Here is a 25,807-nt window from a genome sequence, read left to right as displayed (position 1 = left end):
TCCACCATATACCATATTCTTTAAAGATAAAGTGTACTTATGCTCTCATCCAAGTTTTCTCTCCAAGGTAGTTTCTTGGTCTTCATTTACCATGATCCCCACTCTTAAAAATAACTAGGTTGTTTCTCTGCCCACATCCTTGATTGTGAGGAGGTTTGGTAAATTTATGAGTCAGTCATCCCGGTGGGGTAGTACCTGGATCTTGCCAGTGAGGCTGTTCCATAACTAAAACTTTAGTAAATGTCAGTACAGACAATGCCATTGTATAAGGAGGAGTAATGCAATTCCTTGCTTGATCAATCACAAACTGGAGGAATTTCTGATATTTTATCTGAATTGGTGTTCACAAATACTTGTCTTTCAGATCCATGAAAGCTAGAAAGCATCCTTATTCCACATCTGCTATTGTTGATCTCAGTTATTCCAGTTTGAATTTTTTATATAAACACATACATTTCAAACCCCTTTTGTGATAATGAAGTAGAATGAATAGATTTTCTGTCTGAGCTCATCAAAGGTGGCGAGGGATTCTGAGGATAGTGCTGATCTGGAGAGATGAGTCAAGGGTCTGAGTCACTGTTTTTTGGCAAGATATCTAGAACATGGGGAAATCACAAGATGAGGGCTGGAGTAATTTGAGAAATTGTTATACCTTGTGCCTTTTCACTATAATTTGAAAGATCTAGTAGTCTGATGTTCCATCCTCCTACTCCTTCCTAAATGCAGACATTCTTCCCCCTGGAAGGTAGCAAAGAGTTTGTGGAAAAGTGTCACATATTGCTCTTGGAAAGTTGATTTGAACCCTGGCTTCTGTTGTGTCCTGCAGAAAAAGCACCCTCTGGACTTGAAGCTTTAAAGGGTAGGAAAAGAATACTTTTGTACTCTTCTGTTATATGGACCAACTTTTCTACTTTTTTTTTCTCTCACAAATGTTGGAAGGTGATACTGCTTTAGCTTTAGGGCCAGCTACCTCATTTACAATAAGCTCCAAAAATAGCCTGCAAAAGAGAGGGCCCAAGAGCCTTAGTTTTGAGGGAGAGTCTCCTATCAAGGAGAAAAGCCACACAGATAATCTAATGACTACAATTAATACCACTATCTGTAAACTAGATTCTTATGTATGCCACAGATTAGGCAGCTGCTTTTGTGGCATACTGAAATGTTTTCCCTTATTTTCCTAGGTCTTCAGGAATGTGTTAGATATTATAAGGAAAGGTCCAGGTTTTCAAATTACATGTACAACAATGTGCTGTCTATATCTGTTGTCATGTAAGATTTAAAAAAAGAAAATTTGCCTCAAAGTAATTCTTTTGATCTTTGGTGAAATGCAGCTGTAAGAAGTTTCCTTTCCCAATGTGCTCTAAAATGCTATGTAGAGACAAAAACTCATCCACTTCCTGGGATTTAGGTTTAACAACAACAATGTTCAACTCAAGACTTCTCCCCGAGGTTGTCTACTCAATATCAATGAAATGTCCTCTCTTTTCTTACCATAATATCCCCTGTATTTTTTGTTTACATAGTAGTAGTATGATAGCAAAGAGAGGGGTGAAGGGCGGGGTGAAGATGTATTTCCTCAAGGCTGAAAAAGGCTAATAGCTTTAAATGCCCACAAAGAAGGAAAAAGTGTTACTTGAAAAACAGGCAACATTTTATGCTAAGTATCAAAAGATTGAAGTATACCAGATTTATTTTAGCTCAGTGCCATAGCTATGCAATATTATATGCTTTTAAAAATATAGTATACAGAAATACCAAAGGCAAACACTAAATTATTATTCACCAATTAAGAACTTATTCCGGAGTAAAGGACATTAAAACAGTAACTGACACCACCTGCATTGGTGAGGGATGCAGATAATGAACCACCCTTTCCCCGCCCGACACATTTGCACTGCTCCTGAAATCACTTCAGTAGCAGAGCCAATATGCAGGGCCCAGACAACACTCCAACAGTAGTAATAATGGTATTGAGGGAAGAATCAGCTAATCACCACCTGAATCCTTTTATATTTCTTTTGGAAAGGGCTAAAGTAATATGTCTAAACTTGTCCTTATGGATTGCAATGCCTGAAAGAAGGCACATCCTCTTTCTCATCTTCCAAAGGGGAAGAAATAGAAATTGCCCCTTCTTTGGAGAAGATTTTTCCTCAATTTTTTATTTGCTTTTGGTGGACCTGGCTGCCAATTTCTCAGATGAAGTGACAGAGTAAGATCTCCTTTATATCCATTTTCTTAAAGAAGGAAGGTTGAATGCAAGGAACATAAATAAAACTTCTCAGATAGGGTTTTACCCAGGCAAACAATTATTTCTGGGAGCAGCTTTGTTGAATGGGCACTTACCTCAAGGAGTGCGGCATTGCTCTTGCCATCGTAAGTCCTGGACTCATCTGTCTAGCTTTGCTGTGGAAAGGGAGCTTGAAGGAGGATGCCACTAGTTGTTTTTGACTAGGTCAGATGCCCCAACATAATACCCTGATGTCAAAGGAAGAAACGGCTACACAGAGGGAGCAGAATTTACAGACTGGTTCCATCCATAATGCAAGGCAGGCAATGAGGAAAAGAGAGAACCCAGTGAAGAGAACGACTATGGGAAACCACTTGGCAGGAAAGAGTCTTGTTAATTTGTTTGGTTAGAATACCTGTTTTCAAACCGAGAGATAACCCATTTGTCCAGAATGAAGGCTTTGCTAAACAGGAAGAGCATTTTATAGTGTTATCTAATGTTTTGTATAACATCCAGCACTATGGTGGCTAAGTGATTTTCAGGTAAATAAGATTTACATAGTGAGGATCCTAGTGCGCTTCATGGAAATATCTGCACTTTCCTCTTCCCTGGTTGGAGGAGACTCTGGTTTGATTAAATAAATATTTGGGGAGAGTTATTTTGATGTCTTTTTGGTATTTTTAAAGGTTTGTTTGTTTTACATCTATGCTTTCTCAAATAAAAAGAATCTGAATAGTTCCCTAAAGGTGGTTAACTTCCACCTTGGTCCAAGTTCCCGTGGGGACTGACTTCATAATTAGGATTCCCTCAAATGAGAATCTAGCTATTATGTGCTTTGTACTGGGTTTTGTGAGCTGCACTGTATCAGAGCAGCACAGCTTTCTTGGTGGTCATGAATAAAAATGTAACTGGGTTTTAATTAACTGATGGCCTTGAACTGACACCAGAAGTGGACTGGGAGCTGAGGGATGGAATGAACTGTGAGAATGCTATACTCATACTAGCCTGGCCTGCCTTACCTGATCATTTATTATTGCTGATGGCAGCATAGCCAGTATTCCGACTCCTCCTTTTGTTGGGTCAGTAAAACCACGTCCTTCACTTTTTATTATAGCCATGTTTGCAAATGTTTGATCTGGCCTTTAGTAATGATGTTATTACCTCCATTTGTTTCCTGATCTCAGACTGGGATTAGTCACATATTATACACATGCACATTCCAAGTTGGTTTTATTTTGTTTTATGATTAATTTTGTCTGTATAGCTTGGAAAGACTTAATCTGAGCATGTACCAAAGGGGTGCAATTTACCAAGCACTGAAGTCTCTCCATGTTTAACTCTAAAGGCTGCTTCTACATTTCTAACTATATAGAAATCTGCCAGTGAAAATTGTTGCCAATACTTAGTATCAGGTAAACATAACTTTTTCTTACCCTATTATAATATCTTTCTAGTATTCTGTTAATAAAGGTCTTAATTTAGAGAAGTTAAAAGAAAAGTTGCAAATTAAAATATTACATCCATGCTAAAGCATTTCTCACCACTTTATCAGGTAAAACAAAACTGAAATTAAATATTATGTGAGGCAGACAGTGTTCATTCTTAAATGCACATGTATATGCTGAATACACCAGATACTGAGTAATTAATAAAGCATAATGCAAGTGAAGCATAATTGCTACAGTAATCAAATTTTATGGGGGGAAATCTATGAACAGAATGTACAATGTAAATGCACAGTCAACTTACATTTTCTAAATTTTATTACCGGTAGAAATATTTGGTGGGAACACTGCTTAGGTGTTACAAAAGATGTGGTGGTAGCAATGATGGCAGTCACAGGGGAATTTGGCACTGGCTTTCTATAATAAATAACACAAGTGTCTGAGACAAAAACAACTCAGAGCTCCCATTTCTAGTAATTTAGATGGCCAATTGTACAAAATTAGATTAAAAATCATAACAATGTAATGTATAACATAATGGTTTACACTAAGTTTATCTTAAGAAGATTACATTTTTTTACCCAATTGAGATTAAGGTATAAACACAGATAAATTTAGATACAGTCTGCAAGATTAACAAAAACAAAAGTCTGGATTTATTCACTGTGCAGAATGTAAAGACTTGTTTGGTATTAAAAGGTACTCATTTAAAATTAGTGTAGTTTACTGTTTGCATAAGAAAATTACATATTTGCAGCCTAACTAGTTTATGCAGTTTCTTTGCAATTATCCTCACAATTATACTTGTCCTGATAACTTCTGTGAAATGTTTAGACTTCTCACTTAAAAACCTAAACCCCTATGTATTCTGTAATACAGTAACTGTATTTACACTGCTGTGGGGTATTACAAATACATAGTAGTCATGTTCTGCATTCTATATGTACTGGCCAGGATGTACATCTGATTAAAGGAAATATATGATGTGTGTATTATGGAAAATGAAAGATTAAAGTGCACTAAAATATGGGACATATAGAGATGGTGACATTCCAATGACAACACTGTAATACATTCTTTATTCAATGTATGCATGTTCTTTCAAAACAGTAGTAAAAAGTTTTTAAGTTGTTTATCTCTAGCATGAGTGGTTTACACTATGTTTTGTGGTATGTATCTATGCATGATTTATAGGGGCAGGGAACACTTGCCATTTTGAAACAATAGCTTTTTTTAAAAAAAAAACAAACCGAAACTTTAATTCTCCTGAAGTTTTACATACAAAGAATAAATGAATTATGATCTTATTTTCCTCAAAAAATTAACATCTAACATTGGTGCAGGATTTTAAATTATATAAAATCTGCTGTGTGGTAAATTAACATGTTTTTTTAACATGAATCCTGAGTAAGAGTGGAACATATAGCATTACTGACTAAAAATAAAATCCCTTCATAATTAAAATAATTGAACAGTTTTTAAAATGTTCTACCACAGAACAGCAAGGCAATATATAATGAGAGCCTTGTATTCAACAGCTGTCATGAATACCCATTGCAAACCTGAATATTTTCAGCAAAAATAAAAACGGCATATTATGCACAACAGTAAAAAGCATCAGAAACAGATGCACCTGGGATTTTTTTAAACCACAAAAATTAGAATTTAGCTTTTGTTTCACAGTCATCAAATGGTTAAACCAATCTGAGATAACTGTATTAGGTAAACCATTGCACTGAGTAAAGGCCCCCAATCAGGTTTGTACTGCAACATTAATATTGGTTTTCATACAGGCACAGACTTCCTTTTTATATTCATGTTAAAAAATAACATGAAGTACAAATCTCAAAATATTATTAGGATCTACCCAACATTTCCACATACGCAAAAAGTTCTGGCCACTTTGGTAAATGAAGTCACTGAATTTTTTTAGAACTGGAGGTACCTCATGGAAAATAAGAGCTCTGAATTCAGCAAGGCAGCATTATATCAAGGTATTTGTACACCAAGAAGGGCAGGGAGAACTTTGCATCATGGTATACGATATTCAATCTTTGAATAAAGTTTTATATTCCATGTGGTGAAAGTGCATAGGAGTGGGATTCTGCTAGAGCAGCAAGAATCCTCTCACAGTATAAAGGCCTTTCAACTGCATGTTAACTGTGTTAGTCCATAGTCAGCACAGTGAAAACTGAATATATGCTTTCTGCTATTGTATTGTACATCAGTCTGAAATCTTCTCAACATGATTTCTCCTCTCCTAGCTGTCGTTCCTCTTCTTCATCTGCTTCCTCAATAACCTGAATTTCATCTGTTTGAGGTAAGGATGAGTTATCTGGCTGCAGTTTACTCCCTTCAGCTTTATTTTTTTCTTCTTCTTCAATCACATTCTTCCATATTTTGTGATTTTCACTCAGATGGTGCATTAGCTGGCAAAATATTCGCCTTCTGCCTTTTTTTCTTTGTAGTTCTGTAAAATTACAAACATACTTTTTTCACATGCTAGCCACAATCAAATATAGGGTAATTATATTCTCTGTTTATTAAACCCACATGCTACTCTGTAAACCAGGTGTAGGTTTGAACTCAACATAGCAAGTAAGAAATGGATGCTTCATCACAGCAAATATTGACATTCTATCTTTAATATCAAGTCCCTAAGGAAATTGGAAGAATTGACTAACTTCTATCTCAGGTTGTAAAACTCTTTCTAATTTTAATTCAAAATTAATTGCAGGAGATAATTATTCCTGCTTACATACAAGTAGCCAAAGTGAAAGGGCAAAAATACATAATTATTATAATGTATAAGTTCAACCAAGTATTGCCAAATCCAAATCCATTAAAAAGCCCTAAGTGCATCTTATCTTACTTTGACCAAAATCATCTTCCATTTCTTCATCTTCACTCTCCATTTCTTCTCCATTTTCATCTTCAGCACTTTCTATATCATCCTCCTCTGAATCAAGCCATTGGCCTGGAAGCAAGCCAGCTGCATCACAGGAATTACAAAGGGGGCCAACTATGTGAGTAATAAAAGATTCTTGTAATTTTGCAAGTTGAGGAGAAGAACGGTCCATGAAGGGGCTAATAGGTAATCCAAGGCTTGCTTCTTCATCACCCTGAAAATTTTAGAAATTCAAAATTACTTTTAAAGTTTTAAAAACTGACTAGACATTGAGTTGATGGTGTCTCTTTTTCTTAAAAAGAGAAATTATTTTTTTGAAAAGCTACTCTTTGTGCTCTTTATCTAAGATGATTTAATAAATAGGGAGAGATACTGGTCCATTTGGGCACTATCATGCCTGAGAATAAAGGGGAGTAAATTCTCCCCTCACTTTCCTGTGTGGCTCTGTGAGGTCATTATTTCTCCCCCTGTACAGGTGAGCACATCTTTGACTCCAATTGCTTAGCTCATGTCTGTAGGAAAGGGGAAGATAATCTGCTACTGATACAACATAATACTAAATTACTTCCTCCCAGGAGAGAAGCAGGGGAGAGAAGGAAAAGAATTGTGACTCTGCATAAGAAAAGATTCTTGTAATTTTGCAGTTTGAAGAAAAGAACAGTCCACAAAGAGGCAAACGTAACTCTACGGCACAGTTTCTTTCCTTGGCTCTTTTTTGAAGCAGCATTGTTTTTGTACACAGGACTGTGCTTAATGGCACAAACTAGCCAACAGGGTCTTTAACTTCTGTTCAATGCTATTCCTGTCCTAAAACCCTGCCGATTTTTGTAGTTTTGCAACCTGTGTGTCAATCTATGTTGTTGCTAAACAAGCAGAACTCACAGACAAAATCCAGCAATTTTCTCTGTATTTTTGGGAGGGGTCCCAGGTGTGCAGCTTCTGCAATACTATCACTGATGTTAATGAAACACCTGTTGAATTGAAGTTTGAAATATAATATATGTGGCTGTAAGTACATGTTTCACCAACTCCATTTCTTTTTGGACTATGGATTAAAAGGTCTACTTGTTAGCCTCTAGAAATTGGTCAACAGCAGAAAGTATGTTACTCCAGAGATTATAAATACAGTTGGCTACAACTTTGTGGTAGTTCTCTATGTTCATGTTTAGAACTTCTGCTAATTAAGATTTCGTGTCCATTTCATCCAGCTTCTGTTCATACTTATTATGATGAGGCAAAACTGAAGGGCTTTCCACCCATATTCATCATAGGATTCAAGGGATTACCATCTGATTTCTGGTTACTTAATAAAGGTAGCCAAACCTCCAAGCTCAAGCTGGTTGAGCCCACAAATTCATAGGGGGATTCCTCAAGTGCTAGGTTATAAGAAAGGCCACTCTTCCTTTGTGTTGCAACTGCATGATATTTAACAGCTGATAGAATTTTTCCTGGATAAAAGACAACAAAATATTCAGATTCCATGCCAGGCATTGAATTAGCTCCTTAAGGCCTCAATGTTACTCCCACCAAAGCCAATGATAAAACTCCTAATGACTTAATAGATAATAAATGAATTGAATCCCACATCATTTGCTCTTCTAAAAACTTTTATCAGTAAGGCAGATTTACAGGTGAACCGAAGCTTGAGACTCATCATTCATCAGTTGAATGCTGATGTCCTTCCTTCACTCTTTATAAGCAAGAGTAAGAATTCAAAAGAAAAGAAAAAATTAAAAAGCATCTCCAGGTCCTACTACTTGCTTCGTAGGAGTGGATTAGCTGAACATTTGCCCCAAACCAGACAATTACCTAGAGAATGTCAGGAACCACTGGAGAACAGGTGCTGAAGAAGCCCTTTGAGCTCATTGCTTTGATATAGCAGAGCACCAGGTGAAAATTATAGACTTTAGTGCAAGGGGAATGGTTCAAGTACCAGATAGCTTCACCAGAGCTGTTCAAGAAAACATCTCCAGATATGTGATTAAAATCTGAAAGGGAAGAAGTGCAGTCTGATGCAAAGATGATGCAGAGTTACCATCTAACTCAGATGAAGTGCTGAACACAGAGCATACTTGCTTTCCATTTGATGATGAGAGCTCAGGTCCTGAAGAGGTGTTGATGATGCACAGGTAAATGGTGGACTTCAGAGTGAAATCAGAGAAGAGGAGGTTACTTTCCTGTAACTGGAGGTTCTTTGAGATGCATGTTCCTTCTCTGTATTCCACTGAGGGTTACATATGCGCACCATGTGCCTGGGGTCGGAGAATTTTGAAAGAAGTGTCCATTGGTCCATGTATGTGCCCTGGCTCATCTTGTGCTTCTATCTGAGGTGATAAGTGAAGAGCAATCCAACTAAGTCTCCAGTTCCTTTCCACTGTGAATTTGACAGATCCGACCAAAGCAGAGGGGAAGGAGGGTGGAAAGTGGAATACAGATAGGGGCCACATGCCCCAAATAATCTCCAGTTACTGGTAAGTAACCTCCTTTTCTTCGAGTGATGATCCCCATTGTACTCCACAGAGGGTGACTGACAAGCAGAACCTAACTTGGAGGAGGATGTGAAGATGAGGGGAGAGGTTGTTTTAGATTTGATTTTGACAAATAGGGAGGAACTGGTTGAGAATTTTAAAGTGGAAGGCTGCTTGGGTGAAAGTGATCATGAAATGTTAGAGTTCATGACTCTAAGGACTGGTAGGAGGAAGAACAGCAAAATAAAGAAAATGGATTTCAAGAAGGCAAACTTTAGCAAACTCAGGGAGTTGGTAGGTAAGATCCCACAGGAAGCAAGTCTAAGGAGAAAAACAATTGAAGACAGTTGGCAGTTTTTCAAAGAGACATTAAGGGCACAAAAGCAAACTATCCCAATCTCACCCCCACTTTGAGCTTGTGGGTTCAAAGATGGGGACCCGCATGTATTCTGCCACCACCCTAACCCTTAGGGTGGGGTTCCTTCTCGCTGCCACCACTCAATCAAGAAATGTGGATTGAGACACAGTCCTTCCCCAAAATCCTAGGGGATTCCAAGAGCCCCAAATCCATGGAGTTCTCACACCCAGGAGAAACAAACCATTCCCCCTGCTTCCTCCCCCCCTCCCTTTTCCTAGGAGAGATACCGGGATCCAACTACAGAGGGATACCTCCCCCTCCCCTTTCCCTGAGAATCCACCCAAGGAAAGACCAACAAGTCCTTAATAGAAAAGAATTTATTAAGAGAACAAAAAGAAAGTACAGAATCTCTATGAGCCCAAGCTGGACACTCATAGGGTATAACCTTATCAATCTCTGGAGAGAATCCCCTCTCCCCCTTTTCTCAGTAAAAGTAATATCAGCAAACAGGAATAAAGCATTTCCTTTAGCAAACACACAATTGCAAATATAGAAATCAAATCATAAGACTAATTCGCCTTTCTAATTAATACTCACTATTAATTAGTAGAAACTACTCCAGGAGAACTTGGAGACATGACTGTCCTCTGTTAGATCCAAAAACAGTTCTCACACAGACAAAGGCTTCCCTCCACAGAGATTTGAAAAAATCTTATCTCTGATTGGTCCTCTGGTCAGGTGGTCACCAGGTACTGCATGTTAACCCTTTACAGGTAAAACAGACTTTAACCCTTAACTATCTGTTTATGACAATAAGAAAGATAGGAAGTATGGCGGGAGACCACCCTGGCTCAACCAGGAGATCTTCAATAATCTAAAAATCAAAAAAGAGTCTTACAAAAAGTGGAAACTAGGTCAAATTACAAAGGATGAATATAAACAAACACCACAAGCATGTAGGGACAAAATTAGAAAGGCCAAGGCACAAAACGAGATCAAACTAGCTAGAGACATAAAGGGTAACAAGAAAACATTCTACAAATACATTAGAAGCAAGAGGAAGACCAAGGGCAGGGTAGGCCCATTACTCAATGAGTGGGGGAAAACAATAACAGAAAATGTGGAAATGGCAGAGGTGCTTAATAACTTCTTTATTTCGGTTTTCACCAAGAAGGTTGGTGGTGATTGGACGTCTAACATAATGAATGCCAGTGAAAATGAGGTAGGAACAAAGGCTAAAATAGGGGAAAAACTAGTTAAAAATGACTTAGACAAGTTAGATGTCTTCAACTCACCAGGGCCTGATGAAATGCATCCTAGAATACTCAAGAAGATATTTGAGCCATTAGTGATTATTTTTGAAAAGTCATGGAAGACGGGAGAGATTCCAGAAGGCTGGAAAAGGGGAAATATAGTGACAATCTATAAAAAGGGAAATAAGGACAACCCGGGGAATTACAGACTTGTCAGCTTGACTTCGGTACCCAGAAAAATAATGGAGCAAATAATTAAGCAATCAATTTGCAGACACCTAGAAGATAATAAGGTGATAAGTAACAGTCAGCATGGATTTATCAAGAACAAATTATGTCAAGCCAACCTAATAGCTTTATTTGACAGGATAACAAGCCATGTGGTTAGGGAGGAAATGGTAGCCTTGGTATATCTTACTTTAGTAAAGCTTTTGATACTGTCTTGCATGACCTTCTCATAAACAAACTAGGGAAATGCAACCTAGATGGAGCTACTATAAGGAGGGTGCATAACTGGTTGGAAAACCATTCCCAAAGAGTAGTTATCAGTGGTTCACAGTCATGGTGGAAGGGCATAATAAGTGGGGTCCTGCAGAGATCAGTTCTGGGTCTGGCTGTGTTCAATATTTTCACCAGTGATTTAGATAATGGCATAGAGAGTACATTTATAAAGTTTGAGGGGAATACCAAACTGGGAGGGGTTGCAAGTGCTTTGGCAGATAGGATTAAAATTCCAAATGATCTGGAGAAATGGTCTGAAGTAAACAGAATGAAATTCAATAAGGACAATTGCAAAGTACTCCACTTAGGAAGGAACAATCAGTTGCACACATTCAAAATGGGAAATGACTGCCTAGGAAGGAGTACTGTGTAAAGGGATCTGGGGGTCATAGTGGACCACAAGCTAAATATGAGTCAACAGTACAACACTGTTGCAAAAAAAGCAAACATCATTCTGGGATGTATTATCAGGAGTGTTGTAAACAAGACACAAGAAGTAATTTTTCTGTTCTACTCCACGCTGATTAGGCCTCAACTGGAGTATTGTGTCCAATTCTGGATGCCACATTTCAGGAAACATGTGGACAATTGGAGAAAGTCCAGAGAAGAGAAAAGGTCTAGAAAACATGATCTATGAGGGAAGATTGAAAACATTAAGTTTGTTTAATTTGGGGAAGAGAAAACTGAGGGGAGACATGATAACAGTTTTCAAGTTCATAAAGGTTGTTACAAGGAGGGAGAGAGAAAAAATGTTCTTAACCTCTGAGGATAAGACAAGAAGCAATGGGCTTAAATTGCATCCAGGACGGTCTAGATTGGACATTAGGAAAAACTTCCTGTCAGGGTAGTTAAAAACTGGAATAAACTCCCTAGGGAGGTTTTGGAATCTGTCATTGGAAACTTTTAAGAGCAGGTTAGACAAACACCTGTCAGGGATGGTCTAGATAATACTTAGTCCTGCCTTGACTGCAGGGGATTGGACTAGAAGACCTCTCGAGGTCCCTTCCAGCCCTATGATTCTATGATATTCAGTGCCTGAAACCTGTCTGTGGGCAGGTATGCTTATGCCATGGTTTATGGTACCCCAATGAAGTCCAGCGATTGCGTGGGTTGAGGATCACTTCTTGATGTTGATGCTGACTCCCAGTGAAGAAAGGTGGCTGAGTAACAGAGACGTTGATGCATGGGTTTCCTGTTGGGACCTGGCAGCCAAGAGTCAGTTGTCGAGGTATGGAAAAACCAGGAAACACTAACACCTGATGTGAGCTGCTAGTACAGAAAATACTTTGGTGAAGACTCTGGGAGCGGTAGCTAATCCAAAGACAAGTACCCTGTTTTGGAAATGGTTGTTGCCCACCATAAATCTGAGAAAACATCTGTGGGCAGGGTGAATATCTACGTGGAAGTAAGCATCTTTCATATTGAGAGTCAAGAACCACATGCCTTTCTCTAAGGGTGGTATTATCACTGCTAAAGTGACCATACAAAACTTGAGTTTATGGATAAAGCGATGGAGGTGGCAGAGATCGAGGATTGGTCTTGAACCACCTTTTTTCTTGGGTATCAGGAAATAAGTTGCATAGAACCCTGTTCCTTGATATTGTAGAGGAACGTGTTCTATTGCTCCCTGTTGTAATAAGGAGTTCACTGCTTGGACGAGAATATTGTTGTGAGAGTGGTCCCTGAAAGGGAGCGAGGGGTTTGGAGGAGGTAGTATTACAAACTCGATGATATCGATGACATTCAGCACCCATTTGTCTGTTGTTATAGACTCCGAGTGTGGAAAAAAGAGTGCTAAATGACCCTCAAAGAGAGTGGAAGGGTCATGAGATGTTAGGATTGGTGGTTGGTGGCTCTAAAGCTCATGTCAAAAATACCACTTTATTTGTGGTTGGGTTTGAGACGTGCAAGCCAGCATGGGGGGCCCAAGGGAGCAAGACCTCTGAATCTTTTGTTGTTTATATGGGGGTTCATAAGGTCTCTGTTGATAAAATTGAGGAGACCTGTATCACTGGGTGGATGACGGGTGGTAAACTTTTGTTTCAAGGCAGAAGTGTAGATGCTAAACAAGCAAAGGTTAGCCCTGGAGTCTTTCAGTGTATGCAAAGACTCATCTGTCTTCTGGTTAAAGCAATGGAATTTGTCAAAACAGAGGTCCTCAATGGTGTTCTGGATCTCTCTAGGAAACCCAGAAGCATGAAGCCAGGACTTCCCACACATCATGATAGCCATAGTCATGGCCCTGGAGGAGTTATCAGCTGCATCTACTGCAGACTGGAGGGCAGTTCTAGCTATGAGTCTCCTTTCAGGCATGATCTTGTCATGGGAAGGTTTTAGCGAATTCCTCAAATTTAGTGTAATTCAGGAAGTCGTACTAGGCCAATAATGCTTGTAATTGGCTATTCAGAATTATAAACTGGAGAAAGAGAAGACTTTTCTTCACAGAAAGTCTAGACACTTTCCTTTCTTGTCTGCAGGTGTAGATTGAGGTGTTTCTGTTTAGCAATATGTGCAGCAGCCTGTACTACCAATGAGTCTGGAGCTGGATGAGAGAAGAGGAATTCTGATCCTTTGGATGGGACGTAGTGGCACATCTCTGCTCCTTTAGGGATGGCTGTACATGCGGCAGGGGTGTGCCACACTATCATGATTGGCTCTAAGATGGCTTTGTTGATTAGTATTGCTATTCTTGCCAGTCCCGAGGTGTGAAGAATGTCTAGAAGCTTATGCTGGAAGTTTTGGATCTCTTCCAATGGGATCTGGAGTCCCCAGCAACTCTCCATAAAATCTCTTGGAATTGCCTGAAGTCATCTGGTAGGGAAGGGGATGATGCAGTCACAGCCTCACCCAATAGGTAGATAGTAATCTAGCCAGCTCCAGCAGAACTGCCAGGACTGGGGTATAAAATTGTTCCTCTGCTATTGGATACATGCACCTGTTTGATGGATCTCTAGAGAGCAGATGACGACTGTCTTGTGGATCAGGGCTCCCAATATGGAAAAGAAGTTGGATCCACAGGAGATTGCAGGGTCTCCATGGCATGGGGTACCAGTGGTTCTGGAAAGGATGAGGAGGTAGTTGATCCCATGGATATGTCGGTCTTCATGATAGCGCATAGGAGCAGTATAATAGAGGTGGTTCTTCTTCCAGTTACAATTCGCTGGAAGAGGAAAAGGCAGACTCCTGTTCTAATGGCAGTACTGTCAGAGCCAATGGAACACCATATAGCACATGCAAGAAGAGCAAGATACCTGTGGTGGGGATATGATTTCTTTGGAAGTGGAGGGGCCTGATGGAGTAGGAGACTCTAGATCTAGCCAGGTGTAGACATCTTGGGGTGAAGCCATGGATCCAGAACTCCCTGATGTGAGGGGCACTCTCTCATTCCTGGTCATCGGTACTGGCGCTGAGGTTTTCCTGGTATGGGAGGTTCTCATGTCTTGTGAGGTGCCAGAGAGGGCGATACTGATGGTTCATCGCCTGGAACCACTGGATCCCATTGTTTATGGGTCGTCTTCTCATGCCTGTGGGACTTGGAATGTGCTCTGTCCCCTTGGGCCAACCTGGAAAAGGGAATATCCAATTTCTTGGACTTGGAAGAAGACTAAGTTCCATGCTCATCGGAGTGCTTCCTAATCTCCAGACTAGGCCCCACCATGGGGACTGTGGGGCTCACAGCACCGAAGTCGGATGTTGTAGCAAGAGAGACACTCCTCAGTGAACCAAGCCGATGTATGGAGGGAGGGGTATTCCCAAGTCTGGATCTGAATGTGGTCTCATGGCCATCTCCATGAGATACTTCTGGAGACAAAGTGCTCTGCCTTCTCAGGAACAGCTGGGGAAGGACTGGCACATATTGCTCCTAGCTGCAATGTAAGCTTCTCCCAGGCAGTAGAGGCAGCGCTGATGGTTGTCGCTGACCGAGAAGGATCGCAGGCAAGAGGCACAGAAGTTGAAGCCCGGAGTTCTGGGCATAGTCTGCTATGGAGGAGATGGGGGAGGAGGGATAGGGAAATATTCCCAAAGTCTACTCTAAAACTAATGGTTAAAACTAGTAATTATAAAAACTAGGAAAAAAAGAAAACTACAGTAGAAACTCAGAGTTACAAACACCTCAGGAATGGAGGTTGTTCATAACTCTGAACAAAACATTATGGTTGTTCTTTCAAAAGTTTACAAGTGAACACTGAGTTAATACAGCTTTGAAACTTTATGCAGAAGAAAAATGCTGCTTTCCCTTTTTTTTTTTAGTAGCTTACAATTAACACAGTACTGTATTGTTTTGCTCTTTTTTTTTTTTTGGTCTCTACTGCTCCCTGATTGCATACTTCCGGTTCCAAATGAGATGTGTGGTTAACTGGTTAGTTTATAACTCTGGTGTTTGTAAGTCTGACGTTCTACTGTAGTAAAACTACAGTTAAAAATGGATAAAACTATGCTTTTTAAAAGTGCGTCAAAGACGAGAACACTGAAGGCTCCAACCTGGATCATGTGGCAGTAAGAAGGAACTGGCAACCTGGTCAGTCCGCCCCACCCTTTATCACCTCAGACAGAAGCATTAGGTGAGTCAGGGTGCATGCATGCATCAACAGATACTATTTTCAACATTCTCCGACTCCAGACGCATGCTGTACATGTGTAACCCTCAGTGGAATACAATTCGGACCATCACTTGAAAAATAAACTGAAATTGCCCGCAACATTATTGTGTGTTTGAGCAGATTATACACTTTCCATGCCCCATTAAAAAGAACAATCTCTGGTCGGAGACCATTTCAGATATCTGTTTCTGGGAAGAGGAGGAGGAGCCTTTTTATAAGCTTTTTTCTTTGTGTGTATTTGGTAGGCATATACATCCACTGTGCATATGCGACTGTATATTGCCCTCTCTTGTAGGGGACTACTATGATTTTGAAGCTCTCATGACAGGGACATTAGACTTTCTAGCCCTGATCCTGTAAACACTAATGCAAATGTTTAACTTCACTCACAAATATAGATCTATTACTATTCACATGAGTGAAGATAGACATATGCATAAGTATTTGTAAGACAGGTGTAAAAGTGGAGGCAACTTCCTAAGGTAGAAGCTGATATTTTTGTTAAAACAGCATCATTCTAAACAAAAGAGGAAAATAAACTAATGCTTAAGAAATAGATAAAATTGGTAGGAAATTTTTTTCAAGCTCTTTACACAATCAATGGAAATTAAAAAATATGCTTAATATAAAGTTACTCGACATGATTCATTCTTTAGAAACAGAAATAATTTAAAGCAGTAACAAAAGGAATAACCCCCAAATAGTAAATGCTTTGTACCCCCAAAATTTATAATTTATCATCAACCAGTTATATTTAAAAAAAATAATAATTCTTTCCATACCTACCTGCTCATAAAATTCATTAACAATGCCTTCTGTCCATTTCAGGTGCAGATCTCTAACTTTTGCTGGCCCGTTAATATCTGCCAATTTGATGCATATTTGACAAACTAGCAGGCGGTCATTCTCATTGTTCCATTCTATACCGTGACTGTTTATATCATTGGCCTGTTTAAACAACATAATTTTTAACTATGTTGGATATTCTTGTAAAGAAAACTATATATCATTTTATTACATTTTTAAGTCTTTGCAGAATATTGCCCTTTTGTGTTAATTTTTCTGTAATATTTTGTCTTGTGTAATCACAAAGAGCTTTTTTTTTTCTTTTAAATGAAGATAACAGATGTTACCAGTAGCAGAAAACTAGATGGGAGATAAATGTTTTGAGGTTTAAAGAAACTGCAATGAATTGAAAACTGTAATTATGTGCTATCAAGTTTCCCTTTTTTATAGGTTTGTATTGCAGTATTGCATTGTATTACTAACAGTAATTAGTATATTATTTTTATTCCCCATTTTTCAATCTTTAAAAAATATTTTCCACTTAAGATCATGATGTTCATATATATCCACTGAACTGGTTTCATTCTTTTCTTAATCTAATGGCAATCTATAGTTGAAATCTAGAAAATTGACATTTTATTTTATGTTTGAATGCTAATTTAGGATGTTTATGTGCAAAACAGAGAGATTGTAATGGGTATTAAATGCATGCAGAGGATATTCTGATTCTTAAAAACTAAAACATTAATGCATAACAGTTTTGAAGGTTTCTACTGATAAAGGAAATATAAAAATGGGAAGTATTAAGTGTCAGTGAAATTCTATACTAGTACTTTAAGGTATGTTCAACAGTTTGATTTTTTTAAAAAGGTTGTAAGTACCCTCTGTGTAGCACATGCTTTAGCTAGGTCTTCCTACTGGTGTGCTGACATCTGCAGTTCAAAGTTCTTTAAATGTAATCTTTTAAAAGCAATAAACATTGAGCAACAATGCTGATAGCAGTATGATCTCATAAGCAGCTAAATGCAGGCATTAACTTGTGTAACAAACCTTGGCATTAAATTCAGCAAGGAAATCAAAATGTTTCTTGAGATCTGTTGCGAGGATTGCTTCGATCACTAAGAAACGAAACCGTTTGAATTCCACATGATCAAGATTAGGTAGAAAGTTGTATTCTGGTTGAGATAAAAAGAGATTCCATGCAGAAGCAGCATGATGGTTTTCTAGGACTGATCTGTCATTGTAGAGCACAGCCTACAAATAAATGAAAAACAAACAGGTGATTTAAGATTCAAAAAAGAGGAAAAGTGTAAAGGCTAAAAAATGACATTTTCGTTTAACACGGCTGGTAACTAAAATACTAAGTTGCATTCTATTTCTGAAGGCTGAACCGAACAAAAGTCTTCTTTGTAGGCAGTCATGCACAGGGAAAAATAATCAGACCAGTCTTCATTTTACAGTAATATCTACAGGATTAAAAATATCACTAAGAAAAACAGATAAATATAAAATATGCTTCATGTCAATCCACTTGTTGCTGCAGTGAATATGAACTAATATGTCTGCCTGATGTGGAGGAGGGTGGGAAAGAAGATGCAGAACAAAAGCTTAATACGTCAAGGCAAAGTTTTTTTTAATATATTTTCATTTAGATTTTACATTTTAACTAATATTTTTTTTTAATTTTACCTTTAAAAGTGTACTCATGTGAAAAGTTTGATTAATTGGCTTTTTTGGATGAATTATTGGCCAATTTACAATAGTCCTCTCCAGTGCCTCCTTATAGAATGACTACCATTTGTAAAAAATGATGGGACAGTCTGCTTATGTTCTAGCTTAATCCCTAGCCAGCAATTATTAAAATTGAAGCTTAGCAGAGGGGGAAAAAATCAATATTCTGGCAAGACAAGCTTTATTTGTAGTGCTCGAATTCTGAACAGGCAATATTACAATTTTGAATGCAGGAGCTAGCATAACTGTAAGCAATCCACAAACTAATTAAATTAATAACATGTACATAAAGAAAGTTCAAGAAAAAGCCAAAGCCCTCTATGGAAAAGCAACTAGACATATTAATTCATTTTAACAATGTGAAAAGTCTGCTGTATGTACCAAAGAATCATCCTCTCAAAACCACGCAGAGTAAAGTTTCTATAATTGAATCACATTTATATGAACTAAATTAGCAAAGGATATAAGGTAATATACAATGGAATTTTTTAAAAATTGGGCTTGCCCCATAATTTACCTCTGTAAATTGTACAAAGATGACTTGAAAAGTTTTTTATCTTGGAAATATCAAACATATCAAGTCAGGTTTCCTCAGTTTTGCTGAAGGTCTCTAAAGGTTCCCACAAACATGTGCACTGAGTTCTAACAACTTAACTGAAGTCGTGGGATGCTGAGTTTTCAACAAAGACTTTGTTACCTCAACATGTTCAGTCAATGGAGTTAAATGGGTTAAGGAAAAACAAAGTTTTAAACAGTCTGTTGGCCAGTGGCTTATCAACTATTAGAAAGGCAGTAGCTTAATTTGTAAATGGCAGCACAGTGCTCTACTTGTGACATGCAGTCAGTGGTAGATCTTGTGAAAACCTGTACTTTAAGGATACATATATTGCACTCTGCATGGTGCTCTATATGTCCAAACAGTGCACCCTCATCTAGATGGCTATTTTTAGCAGTGTAGTGTCCTGCTGCCTTTCCCCACTGAAGTGAAAGACTCTGGCAGCAGAAATAGGCTTTTGTGGGGGAAGCAGCAGGGAACGGCTCTGGCAATGGGGAGCTTCCAAACCTTTTTCCCCACTGCCTCCTCCCTGCTAGAACCTTTTACTGCCACGTGAAGCTGTGCACCACAACCTGGACGCAGCTCGCTTTTTGCTGTGGTATGAAACTACACATATCCTCTATGTCATCACCAATGGTGTGCAATGTAGATGTATGTTAAGCTTTTGAATGAAAATATTCTGAATTAAATTAATATCCTGAAAACAAATGAATGTCATTTATTAGCTTCAAATATCTTCTGTTTAGTCTCTAGATTCTATTCTAGGTTCAATTATATTTGTATATGTTGTCTCTAGCTGAAATTTTATGTAATGTAGGCTTTGTCATATGTACCGTGCTGCACTGATTTCTCTGTTTTCTGACATTTTTTCTGAACTCTTCCCTTGGTGATATTCAAACAAAGCCATCAAAAGACATCAATCACAGCAAAACTGAATTACTACTAATCTCTCCAGTTGATTTCCATTTCTTTCACACAACTTAGACAACCTTGAGTTTACCATCATTTCTATTATCTCACATTTTGGAGGAGTATATGGACACTGATTTAGAGCTTAAATAAATAATAGTGTCTTATCTTTTACCTAGGAAATGACCCCAAGCTGATGTCCATGCTTAATGAAACAGAAGCCAAGTTTTGATTCATTCTTTTGTGAATCTTAGATTATTTAATGCTTTTTACATATGTCTTTCAGCAGCTTTGCTGCATCCAGTGCAGCTTGTTCAGACGATACTCTCATGTTCATAAAAACTGAGTTTAGGCTGTAATCTCTTCAGGGCAGGGACTATCTATTCCTCTGTTTGCATAGTGCCTAGCACAATGGGTCCCAACTCTTGGTGTGCATGCATCCTCTATGCCAGATATTTGAACCCACTGGCCCATGACTGCATCCCAGCTGCCCCGCACATGCCACTCCTTCAAGGGCATAAAAGGGTGGAATAATACCAACTATCACTCAAGCTCCTTTGCTAACTGGAATCCACATCCACACAGACACACCTCGAAGAGCACCAGCTACTGCAAAGTAAATAACAGCTTTTTCTCTGAGTGATTATCTATATGTATTGTACTCTTAGTGATTCCTAACCAGTGCACACATGCTAGGAGGTAGATAATCAGAGTCCAAGACAAACAACAATTGAAGAATTGCTTTGCCAGAATAAATGTCAGCTCTGAAAGCCTCCCCAATAACACAGTGTTTTATGAATGTATGAATTGAACCAGAGGTGGTGCTCTACAAATTTCAGAGATTGGGACATTTCTGAAGGAAACTACAGATCCATCTTGAGCTCTAGTGGAGTAAGCTTTTATCTTACTGGGGGACCAATCTTCACTATTTGATAACACAGTCTGATGAATTCTGTAGGAAGAAACCGATTTCCCCTTTACCCTTTCAGCATAGGCTATAAATATCCTGGAAGAGACTAAATGATTCTATCTAAATAAAAAGTATGAAATTTTCTTTCAGAATCACTAGCATGAGGTTTGGGAAAGAAAATAGGTAAATGAATGTTCTGATTAATATGGAAGTCAGAAGCAACTTTACGTAGGAATCTTGGATGTGGCCCAAGAGAGACCTTATCTCTATGAAAGATGGTATATAGTAGACCTGCCATTAAAGCTTGAATTTCTTCCACCCGACAAGCAGAAATAATGGCCACCAAAAACTATGCTTTCATGGAAAGATGATGTAACAAGCATGGCTAATGATTAAAATGGGAGACCCCATCAGCCCTGTTAATACCACATTAAGATGCCATTTGAGGGTGAGGGGGTTCTCTAATTGTAGGGAATACATGCACAAACCCCTTCAAAAGCCTAGACACCATAGGGTGTGAAAATGCTGTTCAATTTTGAATTTGAGGACAATAGAGAGGTATACCTGCTAGATGAATTTTCATAGAACCAATTAGAAAGTCCAGATGATTTTAGTGAGAACAGCTCGTCCACAATGAACGGAATGTCCATTAGGAAGGCTGAGACATAACGTTGTTTGCCCAAATTGGGAATTGTTTCTATTTGGCACTGTAAGCCACAATGGAGTCCTTCATACTATATATCAAAATATTCTGGACATATCTGGAGCCAGGCATCTTAACATCAGTTAAGCAGTTAGCATCCAAGCTGCAAGGTGCAGAAATCGTGGGTCTGGATGAAAGGTCTTCCCATCATCTTCAGAGATCAAATCTGAGACTAGTGGACGCATTACTGAAGTCTGTATCAACAGTCTCACTAGCTCTGGGAACCAGAATTATCTGGGTCAATCTGGTGCTTTTAATATCAACATTGCTGCATCATGCTTGAGTTTTCTCAGAATATATGGTATTTAAAAAAATTGGTGGGTAAGCATACATCAGGCCCTGAGACCATGGTATTAGGAAGGCACCTGATAGAGACCCTTGACTCTGACTCCCTCTTCATCAAAAAAATGTTGCTTTCTCCTTCCCCCCACAGCCATTTCTTTGGTAAACAAGTACATGACTGGGTGACCCTTCTTCTGGAAAATCTGTTGAATAATTGAGTTCTTAATAAACATTCGTGGTTGGAAGAAAAATATCTGCTGAGCTGATCTGCAAGGGTATTCATTAGTCCTGGTAGATAAACAGCAATGACAATATTCCAATTGCTGGATCACTTTCTGATGTAGAGGAGATGATTTGGCTCCACCTGTTTATATAGAACACTATAATGGTGTTGTCTGCCATGACCTATATAGACTTGCTCTGGATTAGAGATAAGAATGCAGCACATGCCAGATGAAACACACTGAGCTTCAATATATTTATGTGCAGACAGGATTCCTCCTTTGACAGGAACCTCTATGATCAAAATGCTTCAGTCAACCTCTTAGGAAGCTTCTGAAATGTTCTTTAGTCATATGGAGGTGTTGATGAAGATGAAGCTACAGCCTGATCAGGTGAATACAATGATATTGCAGGAGGAGGCACATCAGTGCGATGAATCTATTCCTCCTCAGAACAGTGGAGCTGCTGGACAGGAGAAACAGGAGGCTACTGATTTGTATGAGGTCTGGTAGATTCTACTGAAAAAAGCGACTTTGTTCAGGACTGTGTAGATGACACATGTCTTCTTAGATTTTGAGGGCCCTATGGAGCCCAGTATGGCCACCAGTGTGGATCACAGGCAAACTGCGTGGGAGGCTAGGGAGCGGTATACCAATGTGAGTATCTCCATATGGCTTCCCTATTCCTGCCTGAGCCCTAGAAACCCCACCAGGTGTGAAAAAGGCTGGGGAGTACAAAGAAGAACTCTCTTTACATTCACCTGAGGGTGATGAAGAAAAAGAATAATCCCCTCTTCATAGGAGGAGACATTTTAACAGAAGTCCCGAGGTGGTCTGTTCCTGAATCCCTCAGCAGTAGAGTAGAAGAAATGCCTTGTACCGACTTGTTAGTGGACCCAGTACTGACAGCAATATGACGACTGATTGTGCTAGTGTGGGACTCTGGGAAATCTGACACCATTAAATTCCCTGGTGCCATAAAGTTGGGTGCTGACATGGTCAGTACAAAAGACACCAATTCAGAGAGCTTTGTGGTACTAACAAAGTCAGTGTGCCAAGACGAACTTCACTAAATATGATGCTGAGATGCTTACGGGCAATACTGCAGACTCAGTATGGATAACATTACCAAAGGGTGCAAACCTATCTGCTTTAGGTTCTCAGCTGAAGGACCTGTAAGGGACTGGGGCATAGACAGTCTTGCTTAGTGGTCGCAGATGAGCTGAAGTCTGCCCACCAGGGATGGAAATCACCAGGCCAGAGTTAGAGGAATCGCAAGGCCAGATTCCGTAAACAAGAGTCAGGGTCCGAGACAGGCTGGTGTCAGAGACTGGATATCAGACATAGTACCAGGTTAGAATCAAGAGGCAGGAATCAGGGTCGAGTCAGGCAGGAGTCAGAGACCAGAGATCAGGACATGAGGTAAAGTCCAGTTTAGTAACAGGCCAAGGTCTGCGTGGTTTCCCAGACACTTCCTGGGACAACTCCTGGGGTTAAGTAGGGGCATTTGGCCAATCAGAGGGCTGCAAGGTACTGTCATTCTGGGTATTATGGATGATACTTCCTATGGTGCCTATTCTCCACAGTGCTCCCTGACTGTGCTTCTGCAGGGTGTTCGGGGGGCATTGTGGGAATACTGGGCACCACAGACTCAGATTCTAGGTCCCAGGTCTTTACGGGACTATATTTATGCCTTGAACTACCCTTAGCAGAGACCAGATAAGGAGCTTTTTCTCTCCTTTTCTTCGAAGGGTTCCTGAGAAGATAACCACTTCTTATGTTCCCTTAAGGAGTGATAGTGAATCCTACCCTTGCCTGATGATTATTTTGGAGAAGAGCCTTTGCTGAAAGAGTACAAGTGGTAGACACCTGAGGCATAGTAGCTGCTGGTGCAATTTTGGAGGAGGAAGAGTGTTCCTTTCTCACTTTTTGTGTTCATTTTGAAAATGAGCAACAAATAGAGGATTTGCTTGTAATATGCCCTATCCTACACAAAACAAACATGTTTAGTATGGCCATAATTTAGAGGAATGACAATGTCACATGAGGGACTGTATTCGAAATCAGGGGGTTTCTGATCAGTCACGAAGATTGAAGTCTGTATGCCAGGTAACCAAAAGCAATGTAAAAAATTACCCAACTGAAACCTAATCCAAATTCTAACCTAATACAAAATTTAACCATATACAAATTTACACTATGAAAAGCAGATAGAGTAGGGATGCTGCTAATTGTTCCAGCTCTCAGCATAGGGCAGTTGGAAGGAACTGAGAGGTTGGCCCTGCTCAATCCTTTTATGCACTCAGGCAGAGGGCTGTGTGTGAGGGAAGCTATGGCAAAGATGTGGGCCAATGGGCACTGTTGGGCAAAACGGTCTGATCTCTGGTTCAGAGGGTGCCTGTGTAACACCGACAGACCCGGTCGCTGGCGGGCGGGACCTGGGACCTCTGGAGCTTAGTGCATGAGCCTCTACCGCATGAGCTAAAAGCCAACTGGCTATTAGCTAAGGCTGTAGAGCAGACTCATTTTACCTCTCTAAGTAATCTCAGTGCCACTATACAGGACAGAACACCACGCCCAGAAGGTGTGTTGCTTACATCTGCACACCAAGAGTGGAATACATATAGACAATCACTCAAAGATGAATTCAAAATTTAAAACATCCTAAAATCCCTATCCAAAGTTTACAATATTATCTGTTCCAAGAATCTAGCTCCTGGATACAAACTGAGTCATACTATGTTCAGGCTGCAGGATGAAGACACGGGGGAGTGTCTGAAAAGTCTGAAGCTGAGGTAAATACACTCTTGAGATAACTTTATGGAGCTTCTGGAGGAAGAGAGGCTTCTCTAGCTTGCCAGGATCCCAAATTCCCTACTGCTACAGTGTACTTGGGAGAGTACACTCTCTTTTTGCTTAAACTGACTTGAAGGATGTCTACATTTTCTAAGATGGAAGATCCCACTGTAGAAATATCTATCAACATCCACAAGAAGTTGTCCCATTCCCTTTCCATGGGGGAATCAGCTATGCTCGATCTGACACACGTGTGGCCTAGTATATATGCCCTATATATACCTATATGCCATAAAGTATTAGGAGACTTGCATGTGAATTGTGGCTACCACTAAACGCTAATATGCTCCTGATCCCAAAAGTGAGAGTATGAAATTTGATGTTCTTTCATTGTCTGTCCAATTAGATGGCAAATACTGTAATACTGTTTTCTTGATCTGTTCAAGACTTAAACAATTGAGCCTGGGAGTTTCTTAATATAAGAGGCAATGACATCAGCAAAAAGACACAATGTATTGTCTCTCTGTGCTGGCAAAGAAAAACTATGCCCCGGCATTTGGACTGACACAGACAACAGAAAACAGAATTTGTTACTTAATCAAAATTGGCATAGAGTACAATCACTTCATATATAAATCAAAATATAATGTATTGTTTATAGTTCAAAAGCAAACTAAGTAGTATAACATGTTTTTTTCATCTCCATGAAACACAGTTAAAAATAAGGAGATATTTGATTGTTATTAAGGGAATAATTTTTTGGATGCATTCACCTTTCAAAAACCAAACATTTAGAACAAAAACTACTTTCTAAAACAAAATGTTCTTCTCCAATTTCTTGTTGGACAAAGTAAGTACTCAAAAGAACAATCTGATCCCACCTCCTTAACAGATCTATAGGACATCTGTCAAGGTAATAAAGTAAAATTTAGGAGGTACAAATAAATATAATTAACTAATTTAAAAGTTTCTTGCTTTTTCCTTTCTTCCATTTTTTCATCCCTTTTTTCTTCCACAATACTATTTTTCCTTTTATTATTCCTGTCTCCTATTTGTTTTATTACTCTCTCTCTCTCTCATCCCTTTCCTTTTATTGTGCATTTCAGTTTCTTTAAAAAGCAGCATCTCCTTTCCTTAGTTTCTCATATTCAT

The 25,807-nt window shown here is 39.1% G+C and overlaps 1 protein-coding gene across 1 annotated transcript in view; it reads right to left on the bottom strand.

Annotated features, from left to right (window-relative positions):
• Window positions 1–1,687: 1,687 nt before the first annotated feature.
• The window catches only part of PDE3B (phosphodiesterase 3B), a 255,046-nt gene continuing 230,926 nt past the window's right edge, over window positions 1,688–25,807 (bottom strand). The window contains exons 13-16 of the mRNA XM_045014892.1: window positions 17,598–17,801; window positions 16,548–16,709; window positions 6,545–6,794; window positions 1,688–6,142 (exon numbers count right to left, since the gene is read on the bottom strand). Coding sequence (XP_044870827.1) covers window positions 5,913–6,142; window positions 6,545–6,794; window positions 16,548–16,709; window positions 17,598–17,801 — 846 coding nt within the window. The 3' untranslated portion in view covers window positions 1,688–5,912. The remainder of the gene's footprint in view (window positions 6,143–6,544; window positions 6,795–16,547; window positions 16,710–17,597; window positions 17,802–25,807) is intronic.

The sequence above is a fragment of the Mauremys mutica genome, chromosome 4 (assembly GCF_020497125.1).
Source record: "Mauremys mutica isolate MM-2020 ecotype Southern chromosome 4, ASM2049712v1, whole genome shotgun sequence".
In the NCBI taxonomy this organism is placed as follows: Eukaryota; Metazoa; Chordata; order Testudines; family Geoemydidae; genus Mauremys; species Mauremys mutica.
Note: the sequence above shows the minus strand (reverse complement) of the source record. Positions and strands in the feature narration are given on the sequence as shown.